Source organism: Gadus macrocephalus, chromosome 2 (assembly GCF_031168955.1).
Source record: "Gadus macrocephalus chromosome 2, ASM3116895v1".
Lineage (NCBI taxonomy): Eukaryota > Metazoa > Chordata > Actinopteri > Gadiformes > Gadidae > Gadus > Gadus macrocephalus.
The window spans coordinates 5,001,606-5,017,763 of NC_082383.1; the positions used below are offsets into that span (position 1 = coordinate 5,001,606).

General features: G+C 49.7%; 1 protein-coding gene across 1 annotated transcript; it reads left to right on the forward strand.

Moving 5' to 3' along the window:
- The first annotated feature begins 1,671 nt into the window (after positions 1–1,671).
- On the forward strand, positions 1,672–16,115 carry LOC132475893 (ankyrin repeat and fibronectin type-III domain-containing protein 1-like). Its single transcript, XM_060077276.1, has 18 exons — positions 1,672–2,075; positions 3,232–3,559; positions 3,881–4,081; positions 4,957–5,070; positions 5,466–5,563; positions 5,766–5,856; positions 5,947–6,054; positions 6,480–6,579; positions 7,392–7,521; positions 8,235–8,354; positions 8,602–8,708; positions 9,103–9,217; positions 9,644–9,810; positions 10,586–10,760; positions 11,460–11,622; positions 12,135–12,301; positions 12,967–13,180; positions 13,905–16,115. The coding sequence occupies exons 1-18, from the start codon at positions 1,914–1,916 to the stop codon at positions 14,630–14,632; spliced, it is 3,288 nt and encodes a 1,095-aa protein (XP_059933259.1). The 5' UTR covers positions 1,672–1,913; the 3' UTR covers positions 14,633–16,115.
- Positions 16,116–16,158: the final 43 nt, after the last annotated feature.

Here is a 16,158-nt window from a genome sequence, read left to right on the forward strand (position 1 = left end):
ACGAATGCTTGTGAATGTGTCCGCTGAACCCTATTGGAATTGGGTTTTGAACGCTGCTTGAACGCTATTGGAAGAACAGTGGGGTTAATTATTTCGATCTTTAATAATCGAGCGACGTTTAATTGGGATATAATTTTGATTGTGCCCTAAAACAAACATATGTACAGGTCTACAGTAAATATAGCCTACTGATTGTAATATATAAAAAATATAAACATTCGGGCCTTTAGGGCGATATTTGCGTTGTATGTTTAGAAACTCTAGAAATATGTGATATGCGTTCAAAAAGTTTGTTTTGAAATTGAAATTCACTGCATTCGTAAAAACTGTTATCGTGCACATAATAAGCCTTATGCACACCTTCATTCATTTCACAAAACTTCAGCAGGACATCACAGTCAGATCTAGGGCCGGGAATTGTTATATTGATAGGTGACGTCACGGAACGTGAAGAGGCTTATTGATTAGGCCTATTGGTGATATGTTATTGGCTAATCGATACACATAGCTGATCACCGTCGCAATTTTATGTAGGTATTTTGGATAACCTATAGCTGATCAACTTTGTTTTGTTACCGTTGATGGATTTATTGCCCATATGTATTGATGGTTATTAATAGTAGGACTATGCCTATACAGTCTATGTCGAAGTATGTAACACTTTAGATATAAGATATTGGCCATGGGGATACGTCAGCCTACATAATACTGTATTAAACGTATTATTATTATTATTATTATTATTATTATTATTATTATTATTATTATTATTATTATTATTATTATTATTATTATTATTATTATGTATTATGACCAGTACAACTCGTGTGTTGTTGCTGCCTCCATGCTACCTGCCGCTCCGCGCGCCCCACTCAGCACTTTCCACCGCTAACACCAAATAAACAAACCGCACGGCGCCGGGCAGGTGGCGCCCCCAGTACTAATACGCTGGCGATGAAAGCAGCCCGTTTCGCGCAAAGTTCTATTGCAGGGCGGGATGTCTTTGATCAGATAGACAGACAGACATACATAGACCGACATGCACGCTGGCAGATAGGCAGACAGACGTATTTGGTGAGGCTAAATCAATCGTTGTTTTTTTTGTTTTTTTTTGCATGTCGGTGTTCGGTACACACACACACACACACACACACACACACACACACACACACACACACACACACACACACACACACACACACACACACACACACACACACACACACACACACACACACACACACACACTATTTTGTTGTTTCCTGTCATCTAATTTCTTCTTCTCTTCTGTTTATCTTTCATTCCTGACATCGCTGGATTCTAGCTTCCTACTGACACCCTCATCTTCTCCTACTCTCCTTTCCTCCTCTCTCCTCTCCTCTCACCCTCCTCCTCTCCATCTCGTCCTGTCTCCCAGCACAGGGAGGGAGACATAGGAATCCGTGATCTATCTTCATCCATCTCCTCCTACTCTTCATTCCCCCCTTCCTCCCCTCCTCTCCTAACCTCTCTTCTCTCCTCTCTCCTCCTCTCCTCTTCCCCCCTCCTCTCTCCTCCTCCGCCCTTCCGCCCCTCCTCATCTCTTCTTCTCACCTTCTCTCCCTCTCTCCTCCCACTCCTCCTTTCATCTCTTCTTCTCGCCTTCCCTCCATCTCTCCTCCCCCCCTTCCGCCCCTCCTCATCTCTTCTTCTCACCTTCTCTCCCTCTCTCCTCTATCCTCCCTCTCCTCCTTTCATCTCTTCTTCTCGCCTTCCCTCCATCTCTCCTCCCCCCCTTCCTCCCCTCCTTTCGTCTCTTCTTCTCACCTTCCCTCCATCTCTCCTCCCCCCCTTCCTCCCCTCCTTTCGTCTCTTCTTCTCGCCTTCCCTCCATCTCTCCCCTCTCTCCTCCCCTCTCTGCTGCTCCTCCTGTCATGTCCCTGTCCTCGACGACTCCTCCCCAGAAGAAGCGGTCGCTGGGTCCGGTGTCGCCCAAGCGGTTCTACAGGAGCGTGTCGCTGCGTCTCCGGAGGGCCGAACCGCCACTCCCCGGGGAGGCAGACGCCACCAAGAGATTCTGGAAGGCCACGCTCACTGTGAGGATGAGGAGGAGGAGAGAAATGAGGAGGGGGATAAGGATTAGGGTGATAATTATGATGACGAAGAGGGGGTAATGATGATTAGGATAAGGATGAGAAGGGTGATTGATTATGATGAGGATGATGATCATATACTTTCTTCACATTGTGTATTGATCTGTAGTTTTGATCGTGAAAAGTTCAATATTATCATTACTTTATCGCTACCCTCTCTCTGTCTCTCTCCCCCCCCCTCTCTCTCTATCTCCTCTATATCTCGCTCTCACACCTCTCTTTCTCTCTCTATTTCTCTATCCCCCTTTCGGCTTTTCTACGTCCCTCTCCACCCCCTTCTCATCATATCCATCTCTCTGGCTATGTCTCTCTATCTCCTCTCTCTCTCTGTCTCGCTATCGCTATCTCTCTGTCTCTCTCTCCCTCCTCTGTCTCTCTATCTCCTGTCTCTCTCTGTCTCTCTTTCTCTCTCTCTCTCCTCTCTGTCTCTCTCTCCCTCCTCTACGTCTCTCTCTGTCTCTCTCTCTCCCTCCTCTCCGTCTCTCTCTCTCCCTCCTCTCTGTCTGTCTCTCCCTCCTCTATGTCTCTCTGTCTCTCTCTCCCTCCTCTCTGTCTCACTCTCTCCCTCCTCTCTGTCTCTCTCTCTCCCTCCTCTCTGTCTCTCTCTGTCTCTCTCCCCCCTCTCTGTCTCTCTCTCCCTCCTCTCTGTCTCTCTCTCTCCCCCCTCTCTGTCTCTCTCTCCCTCCTCTCTGTCTCTCTCTCTCCCTCCTCTCTGTCTCACTCTCTCCCTCCTCTCTGTCTCACTCTCTCCCTCCTCTCTGTCTCTCTCTCTGTCTCTCTCTCCCTCCTCTCTGTCTCTCTCTGTCTCTCTCGCCCTCCTCTCTGTCTCTCTCTCTCCCTCCTCTCTGTCTCTCTCTCTCCCTCCTCTCTGTCTCTCTCTCCCTCCTCTCTGTCTCTCTCTCTCCCCCCTCTCTGTCTCTCTCTCCCTCCTCTCTGTCTCTCTCTGTCTCTTTCGCCCTCCTCTCTGTCTCTCTCTCTCCCTCCTCTCTGTCTCTCTCTCCCTCCTCTCTGTCTCTCTCTCCCTCCTCTCTGTCTCTCTCTCTGCCTCTCTCTCCTGCCTCCCTGTCTCTCTCCCCCCTCTGTCTCTCTCCCCCCTCAGTACCAGAGTCTGTGGGAGGCGGTGGAGAACGAGGACACGGTGGCCGTGCAGAGCCTCCTCTCCCGGGAGAGGAACAGCGCGGGAGGAGCAGCAGGGGGGAAGGCAGGAGGCGTGGGGAGTCGCGGGGGGAGCCTGTGGGAGCGAGGAGGAGGAGGAGGAGGAGGAGGAGGGGGAGAGAGGAGAGAGAAGGACTGGGAAAGGGAGAGGGAGAAGGGGGTGAACAGGGTGAGCGAACAAGGCCTGGTCCCCCTGGATGTGGCAGCGCTTACCCACAACTCCCCTCTTCTCCAGGTGCTGGCCAAGGCTGGCGCCCGACACAATCCCGTCTGTGAGTTTGTCTTTTAAACACATTTGTATCATGTGATGCTTAAACTGTGATGCCGGTTTCGCTTAAACTGGGCTTCCTCTCTGGGGCTTCTACACATAAATTGGGAGCACACACACACACACCTCTGCCATAGGGTTTTGGTGTAAGAGTGGATTGTTTCGAAGCGCGGTGAGCTCTGGGGGCCTCGTAACGCCACATGTGTTTGAATGACTAAACACAAACCTAGCTTTACCTCGTCTCCTTCTCTCTCCTCCTCCTCCTCCTCCTCCCCCCCCCTCCTCCTCCTCCTCCTCCTCCTCCTCCTCCTCCTCCTCTCTCCAGTGTGCCGGCCGACCGAGTGGTCCCTGAAGCTGGACACGCTGGTGTCCATGGCGGGGCAGCGGGTGGAGGAGCGGAGGGAGGAGCTGGAGCGGCGGGCGGGGTCGGGGCCCCAGGTACGGGCGGAGGTGCAGAGACAGATGTGCCTGTGGAGCCTCCGGCAGCAGCTCTACTGTCGCATGAGGGACAACTTCCACAGTGCAGGTGGGTTCTCAGTGGGCAGGGTCGTCTAGCGGTCCGGGGGTTTGTCTGACCTGGCCCAAAGGTTCTGGGCTTGATCCCAAGTCTACCTGTAGGTCTCATACAGCAAGAGGCCCCGTAACCCCTGCCACGACATGTGTATGAAGATCCAATAAGCTACCCAATAGTATACATAGTGTATTCTTAATAATGATGATCTGTTGGAACAGTGATTTGCTGTATATGAGCACCAGATGTTATTTATTACATTCACACACTCTTCCCCGAATCCTCCAGGGCTTGAAATCTTTATCTCCCATTGGTATTGTTTTTGTTTATTTATGTAGCCTTCTGGGTAAACTTCCATCCCATATTTGTTCACTAATAGAGTTATGCCTATAATTACCGGCTAGGTCACGAGACCTAAGGCTACGACTGATCTGGGAAAGACATTTAGGCTCTCCCATGGTTTAGCATCATGTTATGCAAACGCTAGTGCCCGTCCCTACGAGACGCAGTGCAGGCTTCCTGTTGTTCCTTCTGTCGGGGAGGTTGAGGAGTGATGTCAGGAATGTTCAGCGTTCCAACCAGAACCAACAGGTGGTCGGTTTGTGAGAGGAGAGAGGAGAGAGGAGAGGAGAGGAGAGGAGAGGAGAGGAGAGGAGAGGAGAGGAGAGGAGAGGAGAGGAGAGGAGAGGAGAGGAGAGAGGAGATGAAAAGGTTGCAGAGCTAGAAACAGAAAATGTAGAGGTAGCATGAGCAGAAGGGATGGAAGCAGGCGGTCACATCATAAAGGGACTATATATGATACTACTATGTTGTACTTCGTACTGTGATATCGCACTATACTATATGTACACGCTGTGTTGATGATTTGTGTGTACCTGTTGTTCCACCAGAGCTGCCTGCTGCCCCGGGCCACGTGTTGCTCCTAGTGACCAGCTCCTCCTCCCTCTTTGTGGGCATCAGAGAACCAGACTGCCAGACCACGGGACTGGTCACTAGATACAGAGGTGAGGGGGGAGGGAGGGAGGGAGAGAGGGAGGGAGGGAGGGAGGGAGAGATGGGTACCAGACTGCCAGGCCACAGGACTGGTCACTAGATACAGAGGTGAGGGGGGAGGGAGGGAGGGAGAGATTGGTACCAGACTGTCAGGCCAGAGGACTGGTCACTAGATACAGAGGTGAGGGGGGAGGGAGGGAGGGAGGGAGGGAGGGAGGGAGGGAGGGAGGGTCGAGGGAAGGAGGGACAGAGGGATGGATACCAGACTGCCAGGCCACAGGACTGGTCACTAGATATAGAGACGAGGGGGGAGGGAAGGATGGTCTGATAGACAAGACAGAAAGATAGATACTGACATCTATAACGTTACTCTGACACCAGACTCCAATCTCTGTCCCCCCCCCAGTGGAGTGGAGCCCCTCTCCCGATTTTAAAGTCATCCTGGGCTCAGTACAGGTGACCGACACCAAGACCCCCTCTTACAGCATCACAGGCCTAACCACGGTAACCACACACACACACGCATGCACACACACACACGCACACGCACACGCACACGCACACGCACACGCACACACGCACGCACACACGCACACACACGCACACACAGACACACATATAAAGTCATCCATGCCTGTGGGCACACACTGCGACACACGCTCATGAACGCACAATTAGACACAGAGTAACCCAAGTCTCTCTGCAGGGAGTGCATTACTTTGTGAGGGTCAGTGCCTACAATGTGAAGGGCTGGGGGCCGTCGCAGTGCTCCACTCCAGTCAGTGCTGCCCCCTCCAGTAAGTAACCAGTACTGCAGCCCTCACATTGGATGGATTTCACATTAATACTGCTGCTGCAATAGATTACAATATTACAATTTTGTGTAGGCTGGACAGAGTGTGTAGGTGTCAAGTCTCAGGTCAGGACTCGGGAGGAGGTCCTCAGGAAGGTGATGGAGGAGATCAGAGAACCCCAGTACCGAGGCTACTGCATAGGTACTACATCAGTGCATGCATCTGTGCTTATACACGTACAAACACACATATAAGTACACACATATCCTCATAGGTATACAACGCAAATATACACAAGTTTACATAAATATAAATAATAACTGCAACGGTACTGCACTAACACACACACACACACACACACACACACACACACACACACACACACACAGACACACACACACACACACACACACACACACACACACACACACACACACACACACACACACACACACACACACACATACATACATGTGTGGTGGTTGTGAGCGCGTTCTGTGATTCTCGGGAAGCAGCCTTGAGTTGATGCTGAAGCGGTTGCTAGGTCACGCTGCACTCCTTTGGAAGCAGCCGTGTGATGGTGTTGCTGATGTGGTTGCTAGGTAATGCTGTCTTCTCTCCTCCAGAGAGTTCTACGCCAGAGGGTCCCAGCAAGCGCCGGTCAGTGTCCCGGGGCATCAAGCAGCTCTTCCAGTCCGCCACCAAGTTCGTCCGCCTCCTGCAGAGGTAGTACTTCAATAGTCCTACTACAACATCAATAATACTACTTACCTTTCCATGGGAGTACAACATCGGTACTACAAACCTGCCATCTATACTGACCTGCAGCATTTTGAATGACAGTTCCCATCCATTGCACACCGAGTTTCACATTCTGCCCTCTGGCTGTTGGTTCACTGTCCCTAGGCGTAGAACAAAACCACACAAAAATGGTTTTGTCCCCGCAGCCATTACACTGAGGAATAAATCATAGCTATATTTTGCACAGATTATTTATTATTACGGATTGCTGTTTCTGTTGACTCATTGCTGTATTCTATTTATTCATATTTGACCTCATGTTTTCAACCTAAACATTTTACTGAGTTATTATGTTGTTTTTCTATTTGTTTTAGTTCACTTCATGTTTCAATCTGGACCTGTAGAACGTGTAATTTTGCCATTTTGTTGTACTGTCCTAAATTGGATGATGTTTGATACGTTCCTCCATGTCTTTTCCTAGGTGTGTGTATGATGATGACTCCACACTGCAAACTAAATCTGCCTCTGGGTACAAAATAACATAACTTGAATGGATGAGTTGAATGGGATTCACACTCATATTTTCTTAGTGATGGATTCATGCTGCAATGGTTATAGTGGTATAGTTACGGTAAAACGATAAGGGACACTGTCCACACATCAAACGGTATATGGATGTGTGTTAGTGAATCCATGGAACAGATGTGATGTAGTGATGTAGTGAACGGATGGTTCGGCGTGGACGGTGCCACCTCTGGTAACCCCACTAACACATGTAGCCTGTGTGGCATTTCCAGAGGCGTGTACTTGGCCACCGTCTTCTACCACAAGGAAAACATCCTGGTGACCTCAGAGGACCAGCTCCCCTTGGTGGAGATCCAGTGCTGCTCCACCTCCATCATCCAAGACTTCCTGTGGTTCGCTAAGGTTAGCCCCGCCGTTATCCCCCTCCACTTCCTGTGGTTCACTAAGGTTAGCCCCGCCTCTATCCCCCTCCACTTCCTGTGGTTCACTAAGGTTAGCCCCGCCTCTATCCCCCTCCACTTCCTGTGGTTCACTAAGGTTAGCCCCGCCTCTATCCCCCTCCACTTCCTGTGGTTCACTAAGGTTAGTCCCGCCTCTATCCCCCTCCACTTTCTCTGGTTTGCTATGGTTAGCCCCGCGTCTATCCCCCTGCACTTCCTGTGGTTTGCTAAGGTTAGCCCCGCCTCTATCCCCCTCCACTTCCTGTGGTTCGCTAAGGTTTGCCCCGCCTCTATCCCCCGCCTCTATCCCCCTCCTGACTTTAGCATAATGCGATGTAAAGACCCCATGTTTTGGTTCGGGGTCTTCAATTCTGCATATGCACCAAAAATGTCAGTTGTAACGCATTGTAGACATTGTAGTATTTCAGGAAATTGGATTGAAAGGTTGTCATATTAGATGTAATGAGGAAATAAATCAAATATGAAAAATATGTAAAGTATGTGAAATAGGCCATATAAGTCTCTAAACATATCGGAGAAACCTTGAAGGCTGGAGTGAATCAGGAATAATTAGATGAATCCACCGAATTAAGCTGTGCAAGTGATCTAAGCTGTAGCCATGCTCGTCTAGGCTGTGCCCGTGAACGTACTGACCATGTGGTTGGTGTTCCCCAGCTGTCGTGTGCATGGAGGCAGGTGCCCTGGCTCCAGGCGGCCCTGTCCTCCGCCCACTCCTCCCCCTCCTCCCTCATCCAGAACCGCAACAACATCCTCCGAGCCGTCGCCCAGCTGCAGGTACATAGAGACGTACACCTGGGGGCGGATTCACACAAGTGTCTTAAGAACGAAAACTTCATCAATTACTATGTATTTGTACTGTTCCATCACTTTCTCCCCCGTTGTATGTACTTCCCTCCTCTCCACCCCACTCTCCTCTCTCCTCCCCTTATCTCTCCCCCCCCCCCCCCTCTTCCTCCTCCTCTCCACCCTCCCACAACTCTCGTCTCCTCCTCTCTCTTCCGTCCCCCCTCCTCTGGTGTAGTCATCCCTTGGTACTATGGATCTGGGTCAGGTGTACTACGAACCCCTGAAGGATCGTCAAGGCAACGTGCTGCTGGTGACCGTCAAGGAGATGTCGGACCCCCCAAGGTGAGCCCCGTTAAACAATCCTCTCCCGGCGTCCATCTTGGACGAGTCCAACATCTTTTGAGTTGAATTGATCCATCATTCCTTTTTTCTTACAATCAGCCGTCACACACAGTGGCGAATCCATACTCTTCGGCCCAAGAGTGGCATACAATAGTGTTTATTAAAGTGTAAATTATACCCGCCCCTTCCCTCACACAGGTTGGTAAAGTAGGGTGAAACATACGTATAACCTGCATCGTTTTGCAAGACGAAACCATTACATCATCACTGTAGCTCGTTACCACCGCCTGAGCACTGAGGGCTGAGCACCCAGACTACCGCACCACCTTAAACCTCATCCCCACCTGTCCCCCACCGCACCGTGACTCTAACCCCACTCTACCCTCTCCCCCAGCCCCCCAGAGCCCCCGCTCCACTGGGTCCCCCTGGCACGGCTGGAGAAGAACCGCAGCAGAACTGCCCTTCTGCCGGAACCCACCGCCATCGACACACTGACAGAGCAGCTCAAGGTGGGGAGGGGTGTGTGAGAGACTGAGTGTGAGTGGGAGTGTGTGAGTGATAGTTTTGGGCCCGATAGTCTCATGGTTTGGGTGTTAGACTCTAGATGAGATCTCCAAGGCCCTGAGTCTACATGTAGGCATCCTAAAGCATGATGCCCACTAAGCCCTGACTGCTCCTTAAGTCCTACTCAATGGGCCCATGTTTACAGTCCCTATACTCTCTCCCTCTCCCCATCTCTCTGTATCTCTCTCTTCCCCTCTCCATCTCCATCTCTCCCTCCCTCAACTCTCTTTCTGTATCTCTGTCTCCGCTACTCCTTCTCTCTCTGTATCCCTCCCACCCCCTCTTTCCAATCCCCTCTTTCCCACTACCCATATCTATGAATCCCTCCCACCCCCTCTCTCCCCATCTCTCTGTACCCCCCCCCCCCCTAGGAGAAGCTGTCCTACCACAGACACAGTCTCCAGCGGCCTCAGGCGGGTCTCTACGTGGGCATCCTGAAGCTCTGCAGCTCCGTGGACCAGATCAGAGTCCTGGTTCCCCAGAGGCTGCCCAGCCTGCTCTGCCACACCCGGGTCCGACACAACGCACACGTCTCAAGGTTCACCGTAGCGACCCTATTCATAGACCACAGATGTCATTGGTCAGATTTTGAGAATGCAAGTCCTGGACGAATGACGTCAATGGTCCAACTTCTTTTATTAGAAATAGCTGTGTGTGACCGGTCCGCTTCAACGTGGTGCCTTAAGATGGAACCTTTAGAACTCAGTACTCGTCTGCCAGAGGACTTGAGAGGAACACAATAAGAAAGATATCCTAAAAAATATCTCTGTGAAACACCAAAAGTTTTGATTAACCAATAGGTTTTGGTATATTTGCATCATTGTATGATTTTACAGTTACTTTGTTGAGGCATCACAAAATGGGAGCATCCCCAACAAAAAAATCCCATGATGCATTCTGATGTAAAAGCCCTATTAATAAAGTTGGATTGATTCAGGTAGTGCATTACCCTACGAAGTTCCTGACATCTCCAACAGCTCAGATTTGCAACATTTTGTATTTGTGGCAGACGTCCCTGCCCTACTAAATGGCCTTCACACTCCAGCTAGGTCTAGCTCTCTCAAGTGTGTGTGGTGATGGCTGGTTTAACCTGTGTGCAATGATTATCAAGTGCACCCAAGGTGTCCCGCCTCACCCAGCTCCAGAATACAATCAACCTGACTTAAGCCACTTGAGGCTGCTTAAACCAGCCATCAACCACACCCTCTCCACGGCATTCAAATAAAATGTTAGATTGTGAGATTTGAATTGAAAGTCTAAAAAATGAACGCGTATGCTGTTGTCCATAACTTATTCTTCTGATTCTATGACAGAGAGGAGTGGACTTGGCTTCAGAGTCACGTGTTCAGCACAACCAATGGGAGCGTCCAGAATTTGATTGGCGATGATGAAGGCCAATTAGAGAGCAGTGGGCTGGTGGACTTTGTTCGCTCCCTGAGAGCGGCAGTCACGCTGCTGCTGACCAAACTCAGCATCCCCCTCTACAGGGTAACACAGGAACTACACCATGCTCACCCACACCGAATATGTCCAACATCTGCCCTATATATTGCACTTTTTAAGATGTGACCATTTTGTAGTGTATAAATTGTTGAAATGTGTACAAACTGGTTCTCTTTATAGTAGTGCAGTACTTACTACCAACCATGCGCCATTAAAATAAGTATACAACTGTGCATAAGTATACAACTATATCCCATAATTTGATTGGCGTACACATCACATGATGGATTTCAAGGGCATAATCATCTTATACTTTTTGACTCAATAGTGCACTATATTGGGAATAGGGAATGAGGGAACAAGACTGCCAAATCGAACACAGCCTATGTTCGAGTCAAGTTTAGGTTGTGCATCTTATTTTTATGTAAATCTCTCTCCCTCTCTTCTCTCTCTCTCTCCCTCTCGCTCTCCCTCTCCCTCTCTCTCTCTCTCTCTCTCTCTCCCTCTCCCTCTCCCTCTCTCTCTCTTTCCCTCTCCCTCTCTCTCTCTCTCCCTCTCGCTCTCCCTCTCCCTCTCTCTCTCTCTCTCTCTCTCTCCCTCTCCCTCTCCCTCTCTCTCTCTCTCTCTCCCTCTCCCTCTCCCTCTCTCTCTCTCTCCCTCTCCCTCTCCCTCTCTCTCTCCCTCTCCCTCTCTCTCTCTCTCTCTCCCTCTCTCTCCCTCTCTCTGGGTCTCTCGCCCGGCCAGGCCTACCAGTATGGTGTGTACACGCGGGAGCTGCTTGAGTTTGGGGACAAGCTGTCCATGCTGCTGCTGCTGCCCCCCAGCGAGGACTTCAGCTCCTCCTACTGGCCTCTGCTGGGAACCAAGGAGCCCGGACTCACCCTGCCACTGCAGGTCTTTGAACTCAGTAGGTGATGGGAAACACACACACTGATATACACACTGGTATTACTGGTACTGATATGCTGCTACGCTCACTGATACACACACTAGTACTAGTACTGATATGCTGGTCCAACACTGATATACACACTGGTATTACTAGTACTGATATGATGGTCCAACACTGATTTACACACTGGTTGTACTAGGAATTATATACTGGTACACACACTGATATACACACTGATATACACACTGATGTACACACTGATATACACACTATTTCTAGTACTAATATACTGGTACACACACTGATATACACACTAGTACTAGTACTGATATACTGGTACACACACTGATATACACACTAGTGCTAGTACTGATATACTGGTACACACACTGATATACACACTAGTGCTAGTACTGATATACTGGTACACACACTGATATACACACTAGTGCTAGTACTGATATACTGGTACACACACTGATATACACACTCTTGCTAGTACTGATAGCGTGTGTGTGTTCCTCCAGTCCACTTCTGGACGTATGAGCGGGACTTCGTGTCCCAGTACTGCCAGGCCTGGGTGCGTCTGGAGCTGGACTCCCAGCTGGCCCAGCAGGCACTCCGCGAGGCGCTGGACACACAGGAGGTCCAGGACGCCCGGGAACGCCTCACACACATCTCCCAGCTCTCTCAGGTGTGTGTGTGTGTCATTCAAGATATGTATCTGTACTATCTATGTATCTGTAACTACCACCCTACCTGCTCCTTAATGACCTGTCTCTGTACTGTCTCACCCCTACCTGCTCCTTAATGACCTCTCTGTACTGTCTCACCCCTACCTGCTCCTTAATGACCTGTCTCTGTACTGTCTCACCCCTCCCTGTTCCTTAATGACCTGTCTCTGTATTGTCTCACCCCTACCTGCTCCTTAATGACCTGTCTCTGTACTGTCTCACCCCTCCCTGTTCCTTAATGACCTGTCTCTGTACTGGTTGACCCCTACCTGCTCCTTAATGACCTGTCTCTGTACTGTCTCACCCCTCCCTGTTCCTTAATGACCTGTCTCTGTACTGGTTGACCCCTACCTGTTCCTTAATGACCTGTCTCTGTACTGTCTCACCCCTCCCTGTTCCTTAATGACCTGTCTCTGTACTGGTTGACCCCTACCTGTTCCTTAATGACCTGTCTCTGTACTGTCTCACCCCTCCCTGTTCCTTAATGACCTGTCTCTGTACTGGTTGACCCCTACCCAAACTAACTGTAAGTCCCCTTGTATAAAAGCTACTAAAGGACATGATAGAACGCAGGCATCAAAGCTTCAGTATCTCACCCCGACCCACTCACCCTGCGTTGCCGTAGCGACTGGACGCCGTGTGGCGGGACTCCCGGTGGATCATGGACTGCCTGCAGTGTGTGCGGTCGCGCCAGTGGGTGGGCGCGGTGCCGCTGGGGCTGGTGATGGGCGGAGACCCCCCGCCCTGCCCGGACACCGAGGAGGAAGAAGAGAGTCTGACGGCCCGCTGCTTCTGGCCGCCACGCCTTCAGCCCCAGAGGACCATGCCGGGCATCACAGGTACCAGGCGCAACGCCGCCCCCCCCCCCCCCCCCGCGGGACCTCAAACTACCTCTCCATCGGCATGGTGGTGCAGACATGAGGGCTGGTTTGAAACCTAAATCGAAATGCAGAGGTGGGGATTCTGTTGCCGTAGTGTGTGCAGGGTACTTAACACAACTGGTCAAACTTGATCCACATGGCCCCCCCAATACACCGCTGCCTGCTATTGGTTGAGCACCTTGTTCAAGAATGTGTCTCGCCTCATCGCGACTTTTGTGTTTGACAGTCTCTGCGAACACAGCAAATTTCGATTTTGTTTTAAGTATACTATATTTCTTTACTGTGATGATATTCATGTCTGGCCATGTGTTTCCCTACCTGTCCACCAGGTGGCAACTGGTGGACAAGGAAAGGGTGAAAACGTTATGTATCGACAGGAAGTCACAGAGCAGAGAAGGAAAATGTTTGCTCGTGGTAGAGCTTTAACCGTTCATCAATACTAAGATACAAGATCAAGATGCCCCCTGTTCCCCTACCTGCTCCTTAATGATGAGTGAGCTCAATGTATGTTGTTACTATTGAAAGCTTCTGCTAAATTACTAAACAGTAGACAGTAAACGAGTGATTTCAGTCAGAGGTCGGTTCTGGTGCTACTGGGTTGGGGTCAAAAGGTTAAAGGTTATGGTCCAGCACAATGTAAGGGCTAGAGCAATAAGGGCTAAACTCTTTAAATGTCTCCTAGTGTGTCCAGGGGCTCTGGTCGTGGCCACCCCTGTCCCTGTCAGCCCTGAGGTGGGTCCTGCAGCACCCGGGCTTCTGGTCCCACAGCAGGCCATCAGCACCCTGCTGGAGGGCGTGGCTAAGGGTGGCTACCCAGTCGACATCAGTGCCCAGCTGGACCAGACAGAGCTGGACAGCGCAGGTTCTCTGCTGCAGCAGGGGCTGACGGAGCCGGCGCTGACGGAGCCCAAGGTGGGGTACGACAGTCTGGTGGCTCCCGCTATCCCCCCCTTCTCCACTGAGCAGGCCCACCCCCATAGCATCAGCGAGGTCCTGGAGCCCATGGAGATGGCGGAGCTGGTGGACATCCTGCCCACCCTCAGCCTCATCGAGGAGGAGACGATGCCCGTCGACTGCTCCACCCCCTCCATGATGGAGATGCTGCAGACCTTCGGCCTGGGCATCGGGGAGCCCGGAACCTTCTTCGACCTGGACAACCTCGACCTGAGCCCCGAGGCGGCTAGCACCTCGCTGCCCGACGCCTACGACAATCACATCGCCACGGAGACAGCCGCCCCAGAGGGATGCTGGGAGAACAAGGCCCTGCAGGGGGCGGCGGCGGCGGCGGCGGCGGCGGGTCCGTTAGGGGGGCCGGGCTCGCCGTCGGCCGGTGACGGCCGGAGGACAGGCACGCTCGTCGTGGGGAGAGGTCAGGTAGAGTGGGTGACCTCATCTCACGAGAGCTCCTGATGACCTCTGACCTTCCGACAGAGGACTGAAGAAGAGCTCCCCCACCCCATCACCACCCCATCACCAATATGATGTACCATCCATCGCGCCACAATCACTTCTTCTGCATCAATCACAAACCCTTAGTTCCGACCCCATGTGAGGCCTTGACATCACCGAAGTAGACACGTTGGATTGTGTTCTACTCCTTAAAGATACAGGAGATCATTCCTTGGCACATTTGTACCACTAGCTTGTTTTACTTCTCGAATGGGAGACTTTATAATGCAATAGTCAAAACTGAAAAATATTTCTCTATGTGTTCTTTCCAGCATATCCTGGATAATCTCCATCATGTGATATTTACTATATTATATACTACATTTATACTATATATAAATAAATATACATGTATAGAGTACTTGAAACGACGACAGAGTTGACCATCAAGGACAGAAGGAACAGTAATAATATTAATAGGAGATTATAATTAATAGGTTTATTATATTTACGGACGGCTCAATCTCATATGTACCCAAGTTCTAGTCGGTTTATATATTTGTATATTTGATCATTTAAAACCAGAATGTTCAGGGATCCTCATCGAGATAAGGGGGACTTGGAGGATGTGTTTGATGGCCGTTATTTGGTGGTTCAATTGGGTCAGGTTCTCCTGGTTCAAGGGTTAGAGTTAGGGTTAGGGTTAGGGTTAGAGGGTTCGGGAATTTAATACAAACGGGAGCAAACAGCAATCAAGCGGACAGAGGTTTGTTTGCTTGGTCAACAGCTGCAGTCTTCTTTCTATAGACAACCAACCAGGAATGAGGTTGTCAAGGCCTGAGATGGAGAAGCAGTAAAAACGGTTCTAAAACATTATTATATCTGCACTTACATGTCGCTTTATCAATTTAGTATGACTGTTTCTACTGCTCTGTGTCCTGTGGTAAAGGGTTCTGATTATCAGATTTCAAACAATGTTTAGCAACTCATTGTTTTACCCCTACAGCAATAATTGTATGTTCTTTTAGCTTCTTGTACTTTTGCTTTACTTTTTTTTCCGACATGAACTCACTTAGATTTCCTGGTAACAAGCAATGTATTACTATGATGAAGTAGGCCTACAGGTTTCACGTGATGATTGGACTAGCAAAAGACTATAGCCTACCTAAAACATTGCCGTTTGATGATGAACTATGCATCCTTCTTTAATAATGTGGAGCATATAAAACAATATATAATAGTCATAAATTCTGCTGTCACATCGTGGAACAGTTATCAGTTGTTAATAACCTTAAACCTCATAGTTTTTAATTAATGGGGTTTGTTTTACGCAAACCAAAATCAACAAACTTTTTCATTAAGAAACAAGCAGGGGTTTGGTCTTCTGTCATTTCACTTGGTATTCTATTGTAGTAGTCTATTGTCCCTTTGTTTCAACATTTCCTGTTACATGTTTTAAAGACTCATTGTTTTCTCATCATAAAATAAATGTTGTTCTGAGCCAGTTTTTATTTTAATGATGATAATATTGCCCTTGTTCTAATGTA

Bases quoted from the DNA above. Each gene is read 5' to 3' on its own strand.
- LOC132475893 (XM_060077276.1), top strand. From the start codon at position 1,914: ATGTCCCTGTCCTCGACGACTCCTCCCCAGAAGAAGCGGTCGCTGGGT. The intron at 4,082-4,956 runs GTGGGTTCTCAG...TTGTTCCACCAG, and splicing joins GGACAACTTCCACAGTGCAG to AGCTGCCTGCTGCCCCGGGC. The intron at 11,623-12,134 runs GTAGGTGATGGG...GTGTTCCTCCAG, and splicing joins ACTGCAGGTCTTTGAACTCA to TCCACTTCTGGACGTATGAG.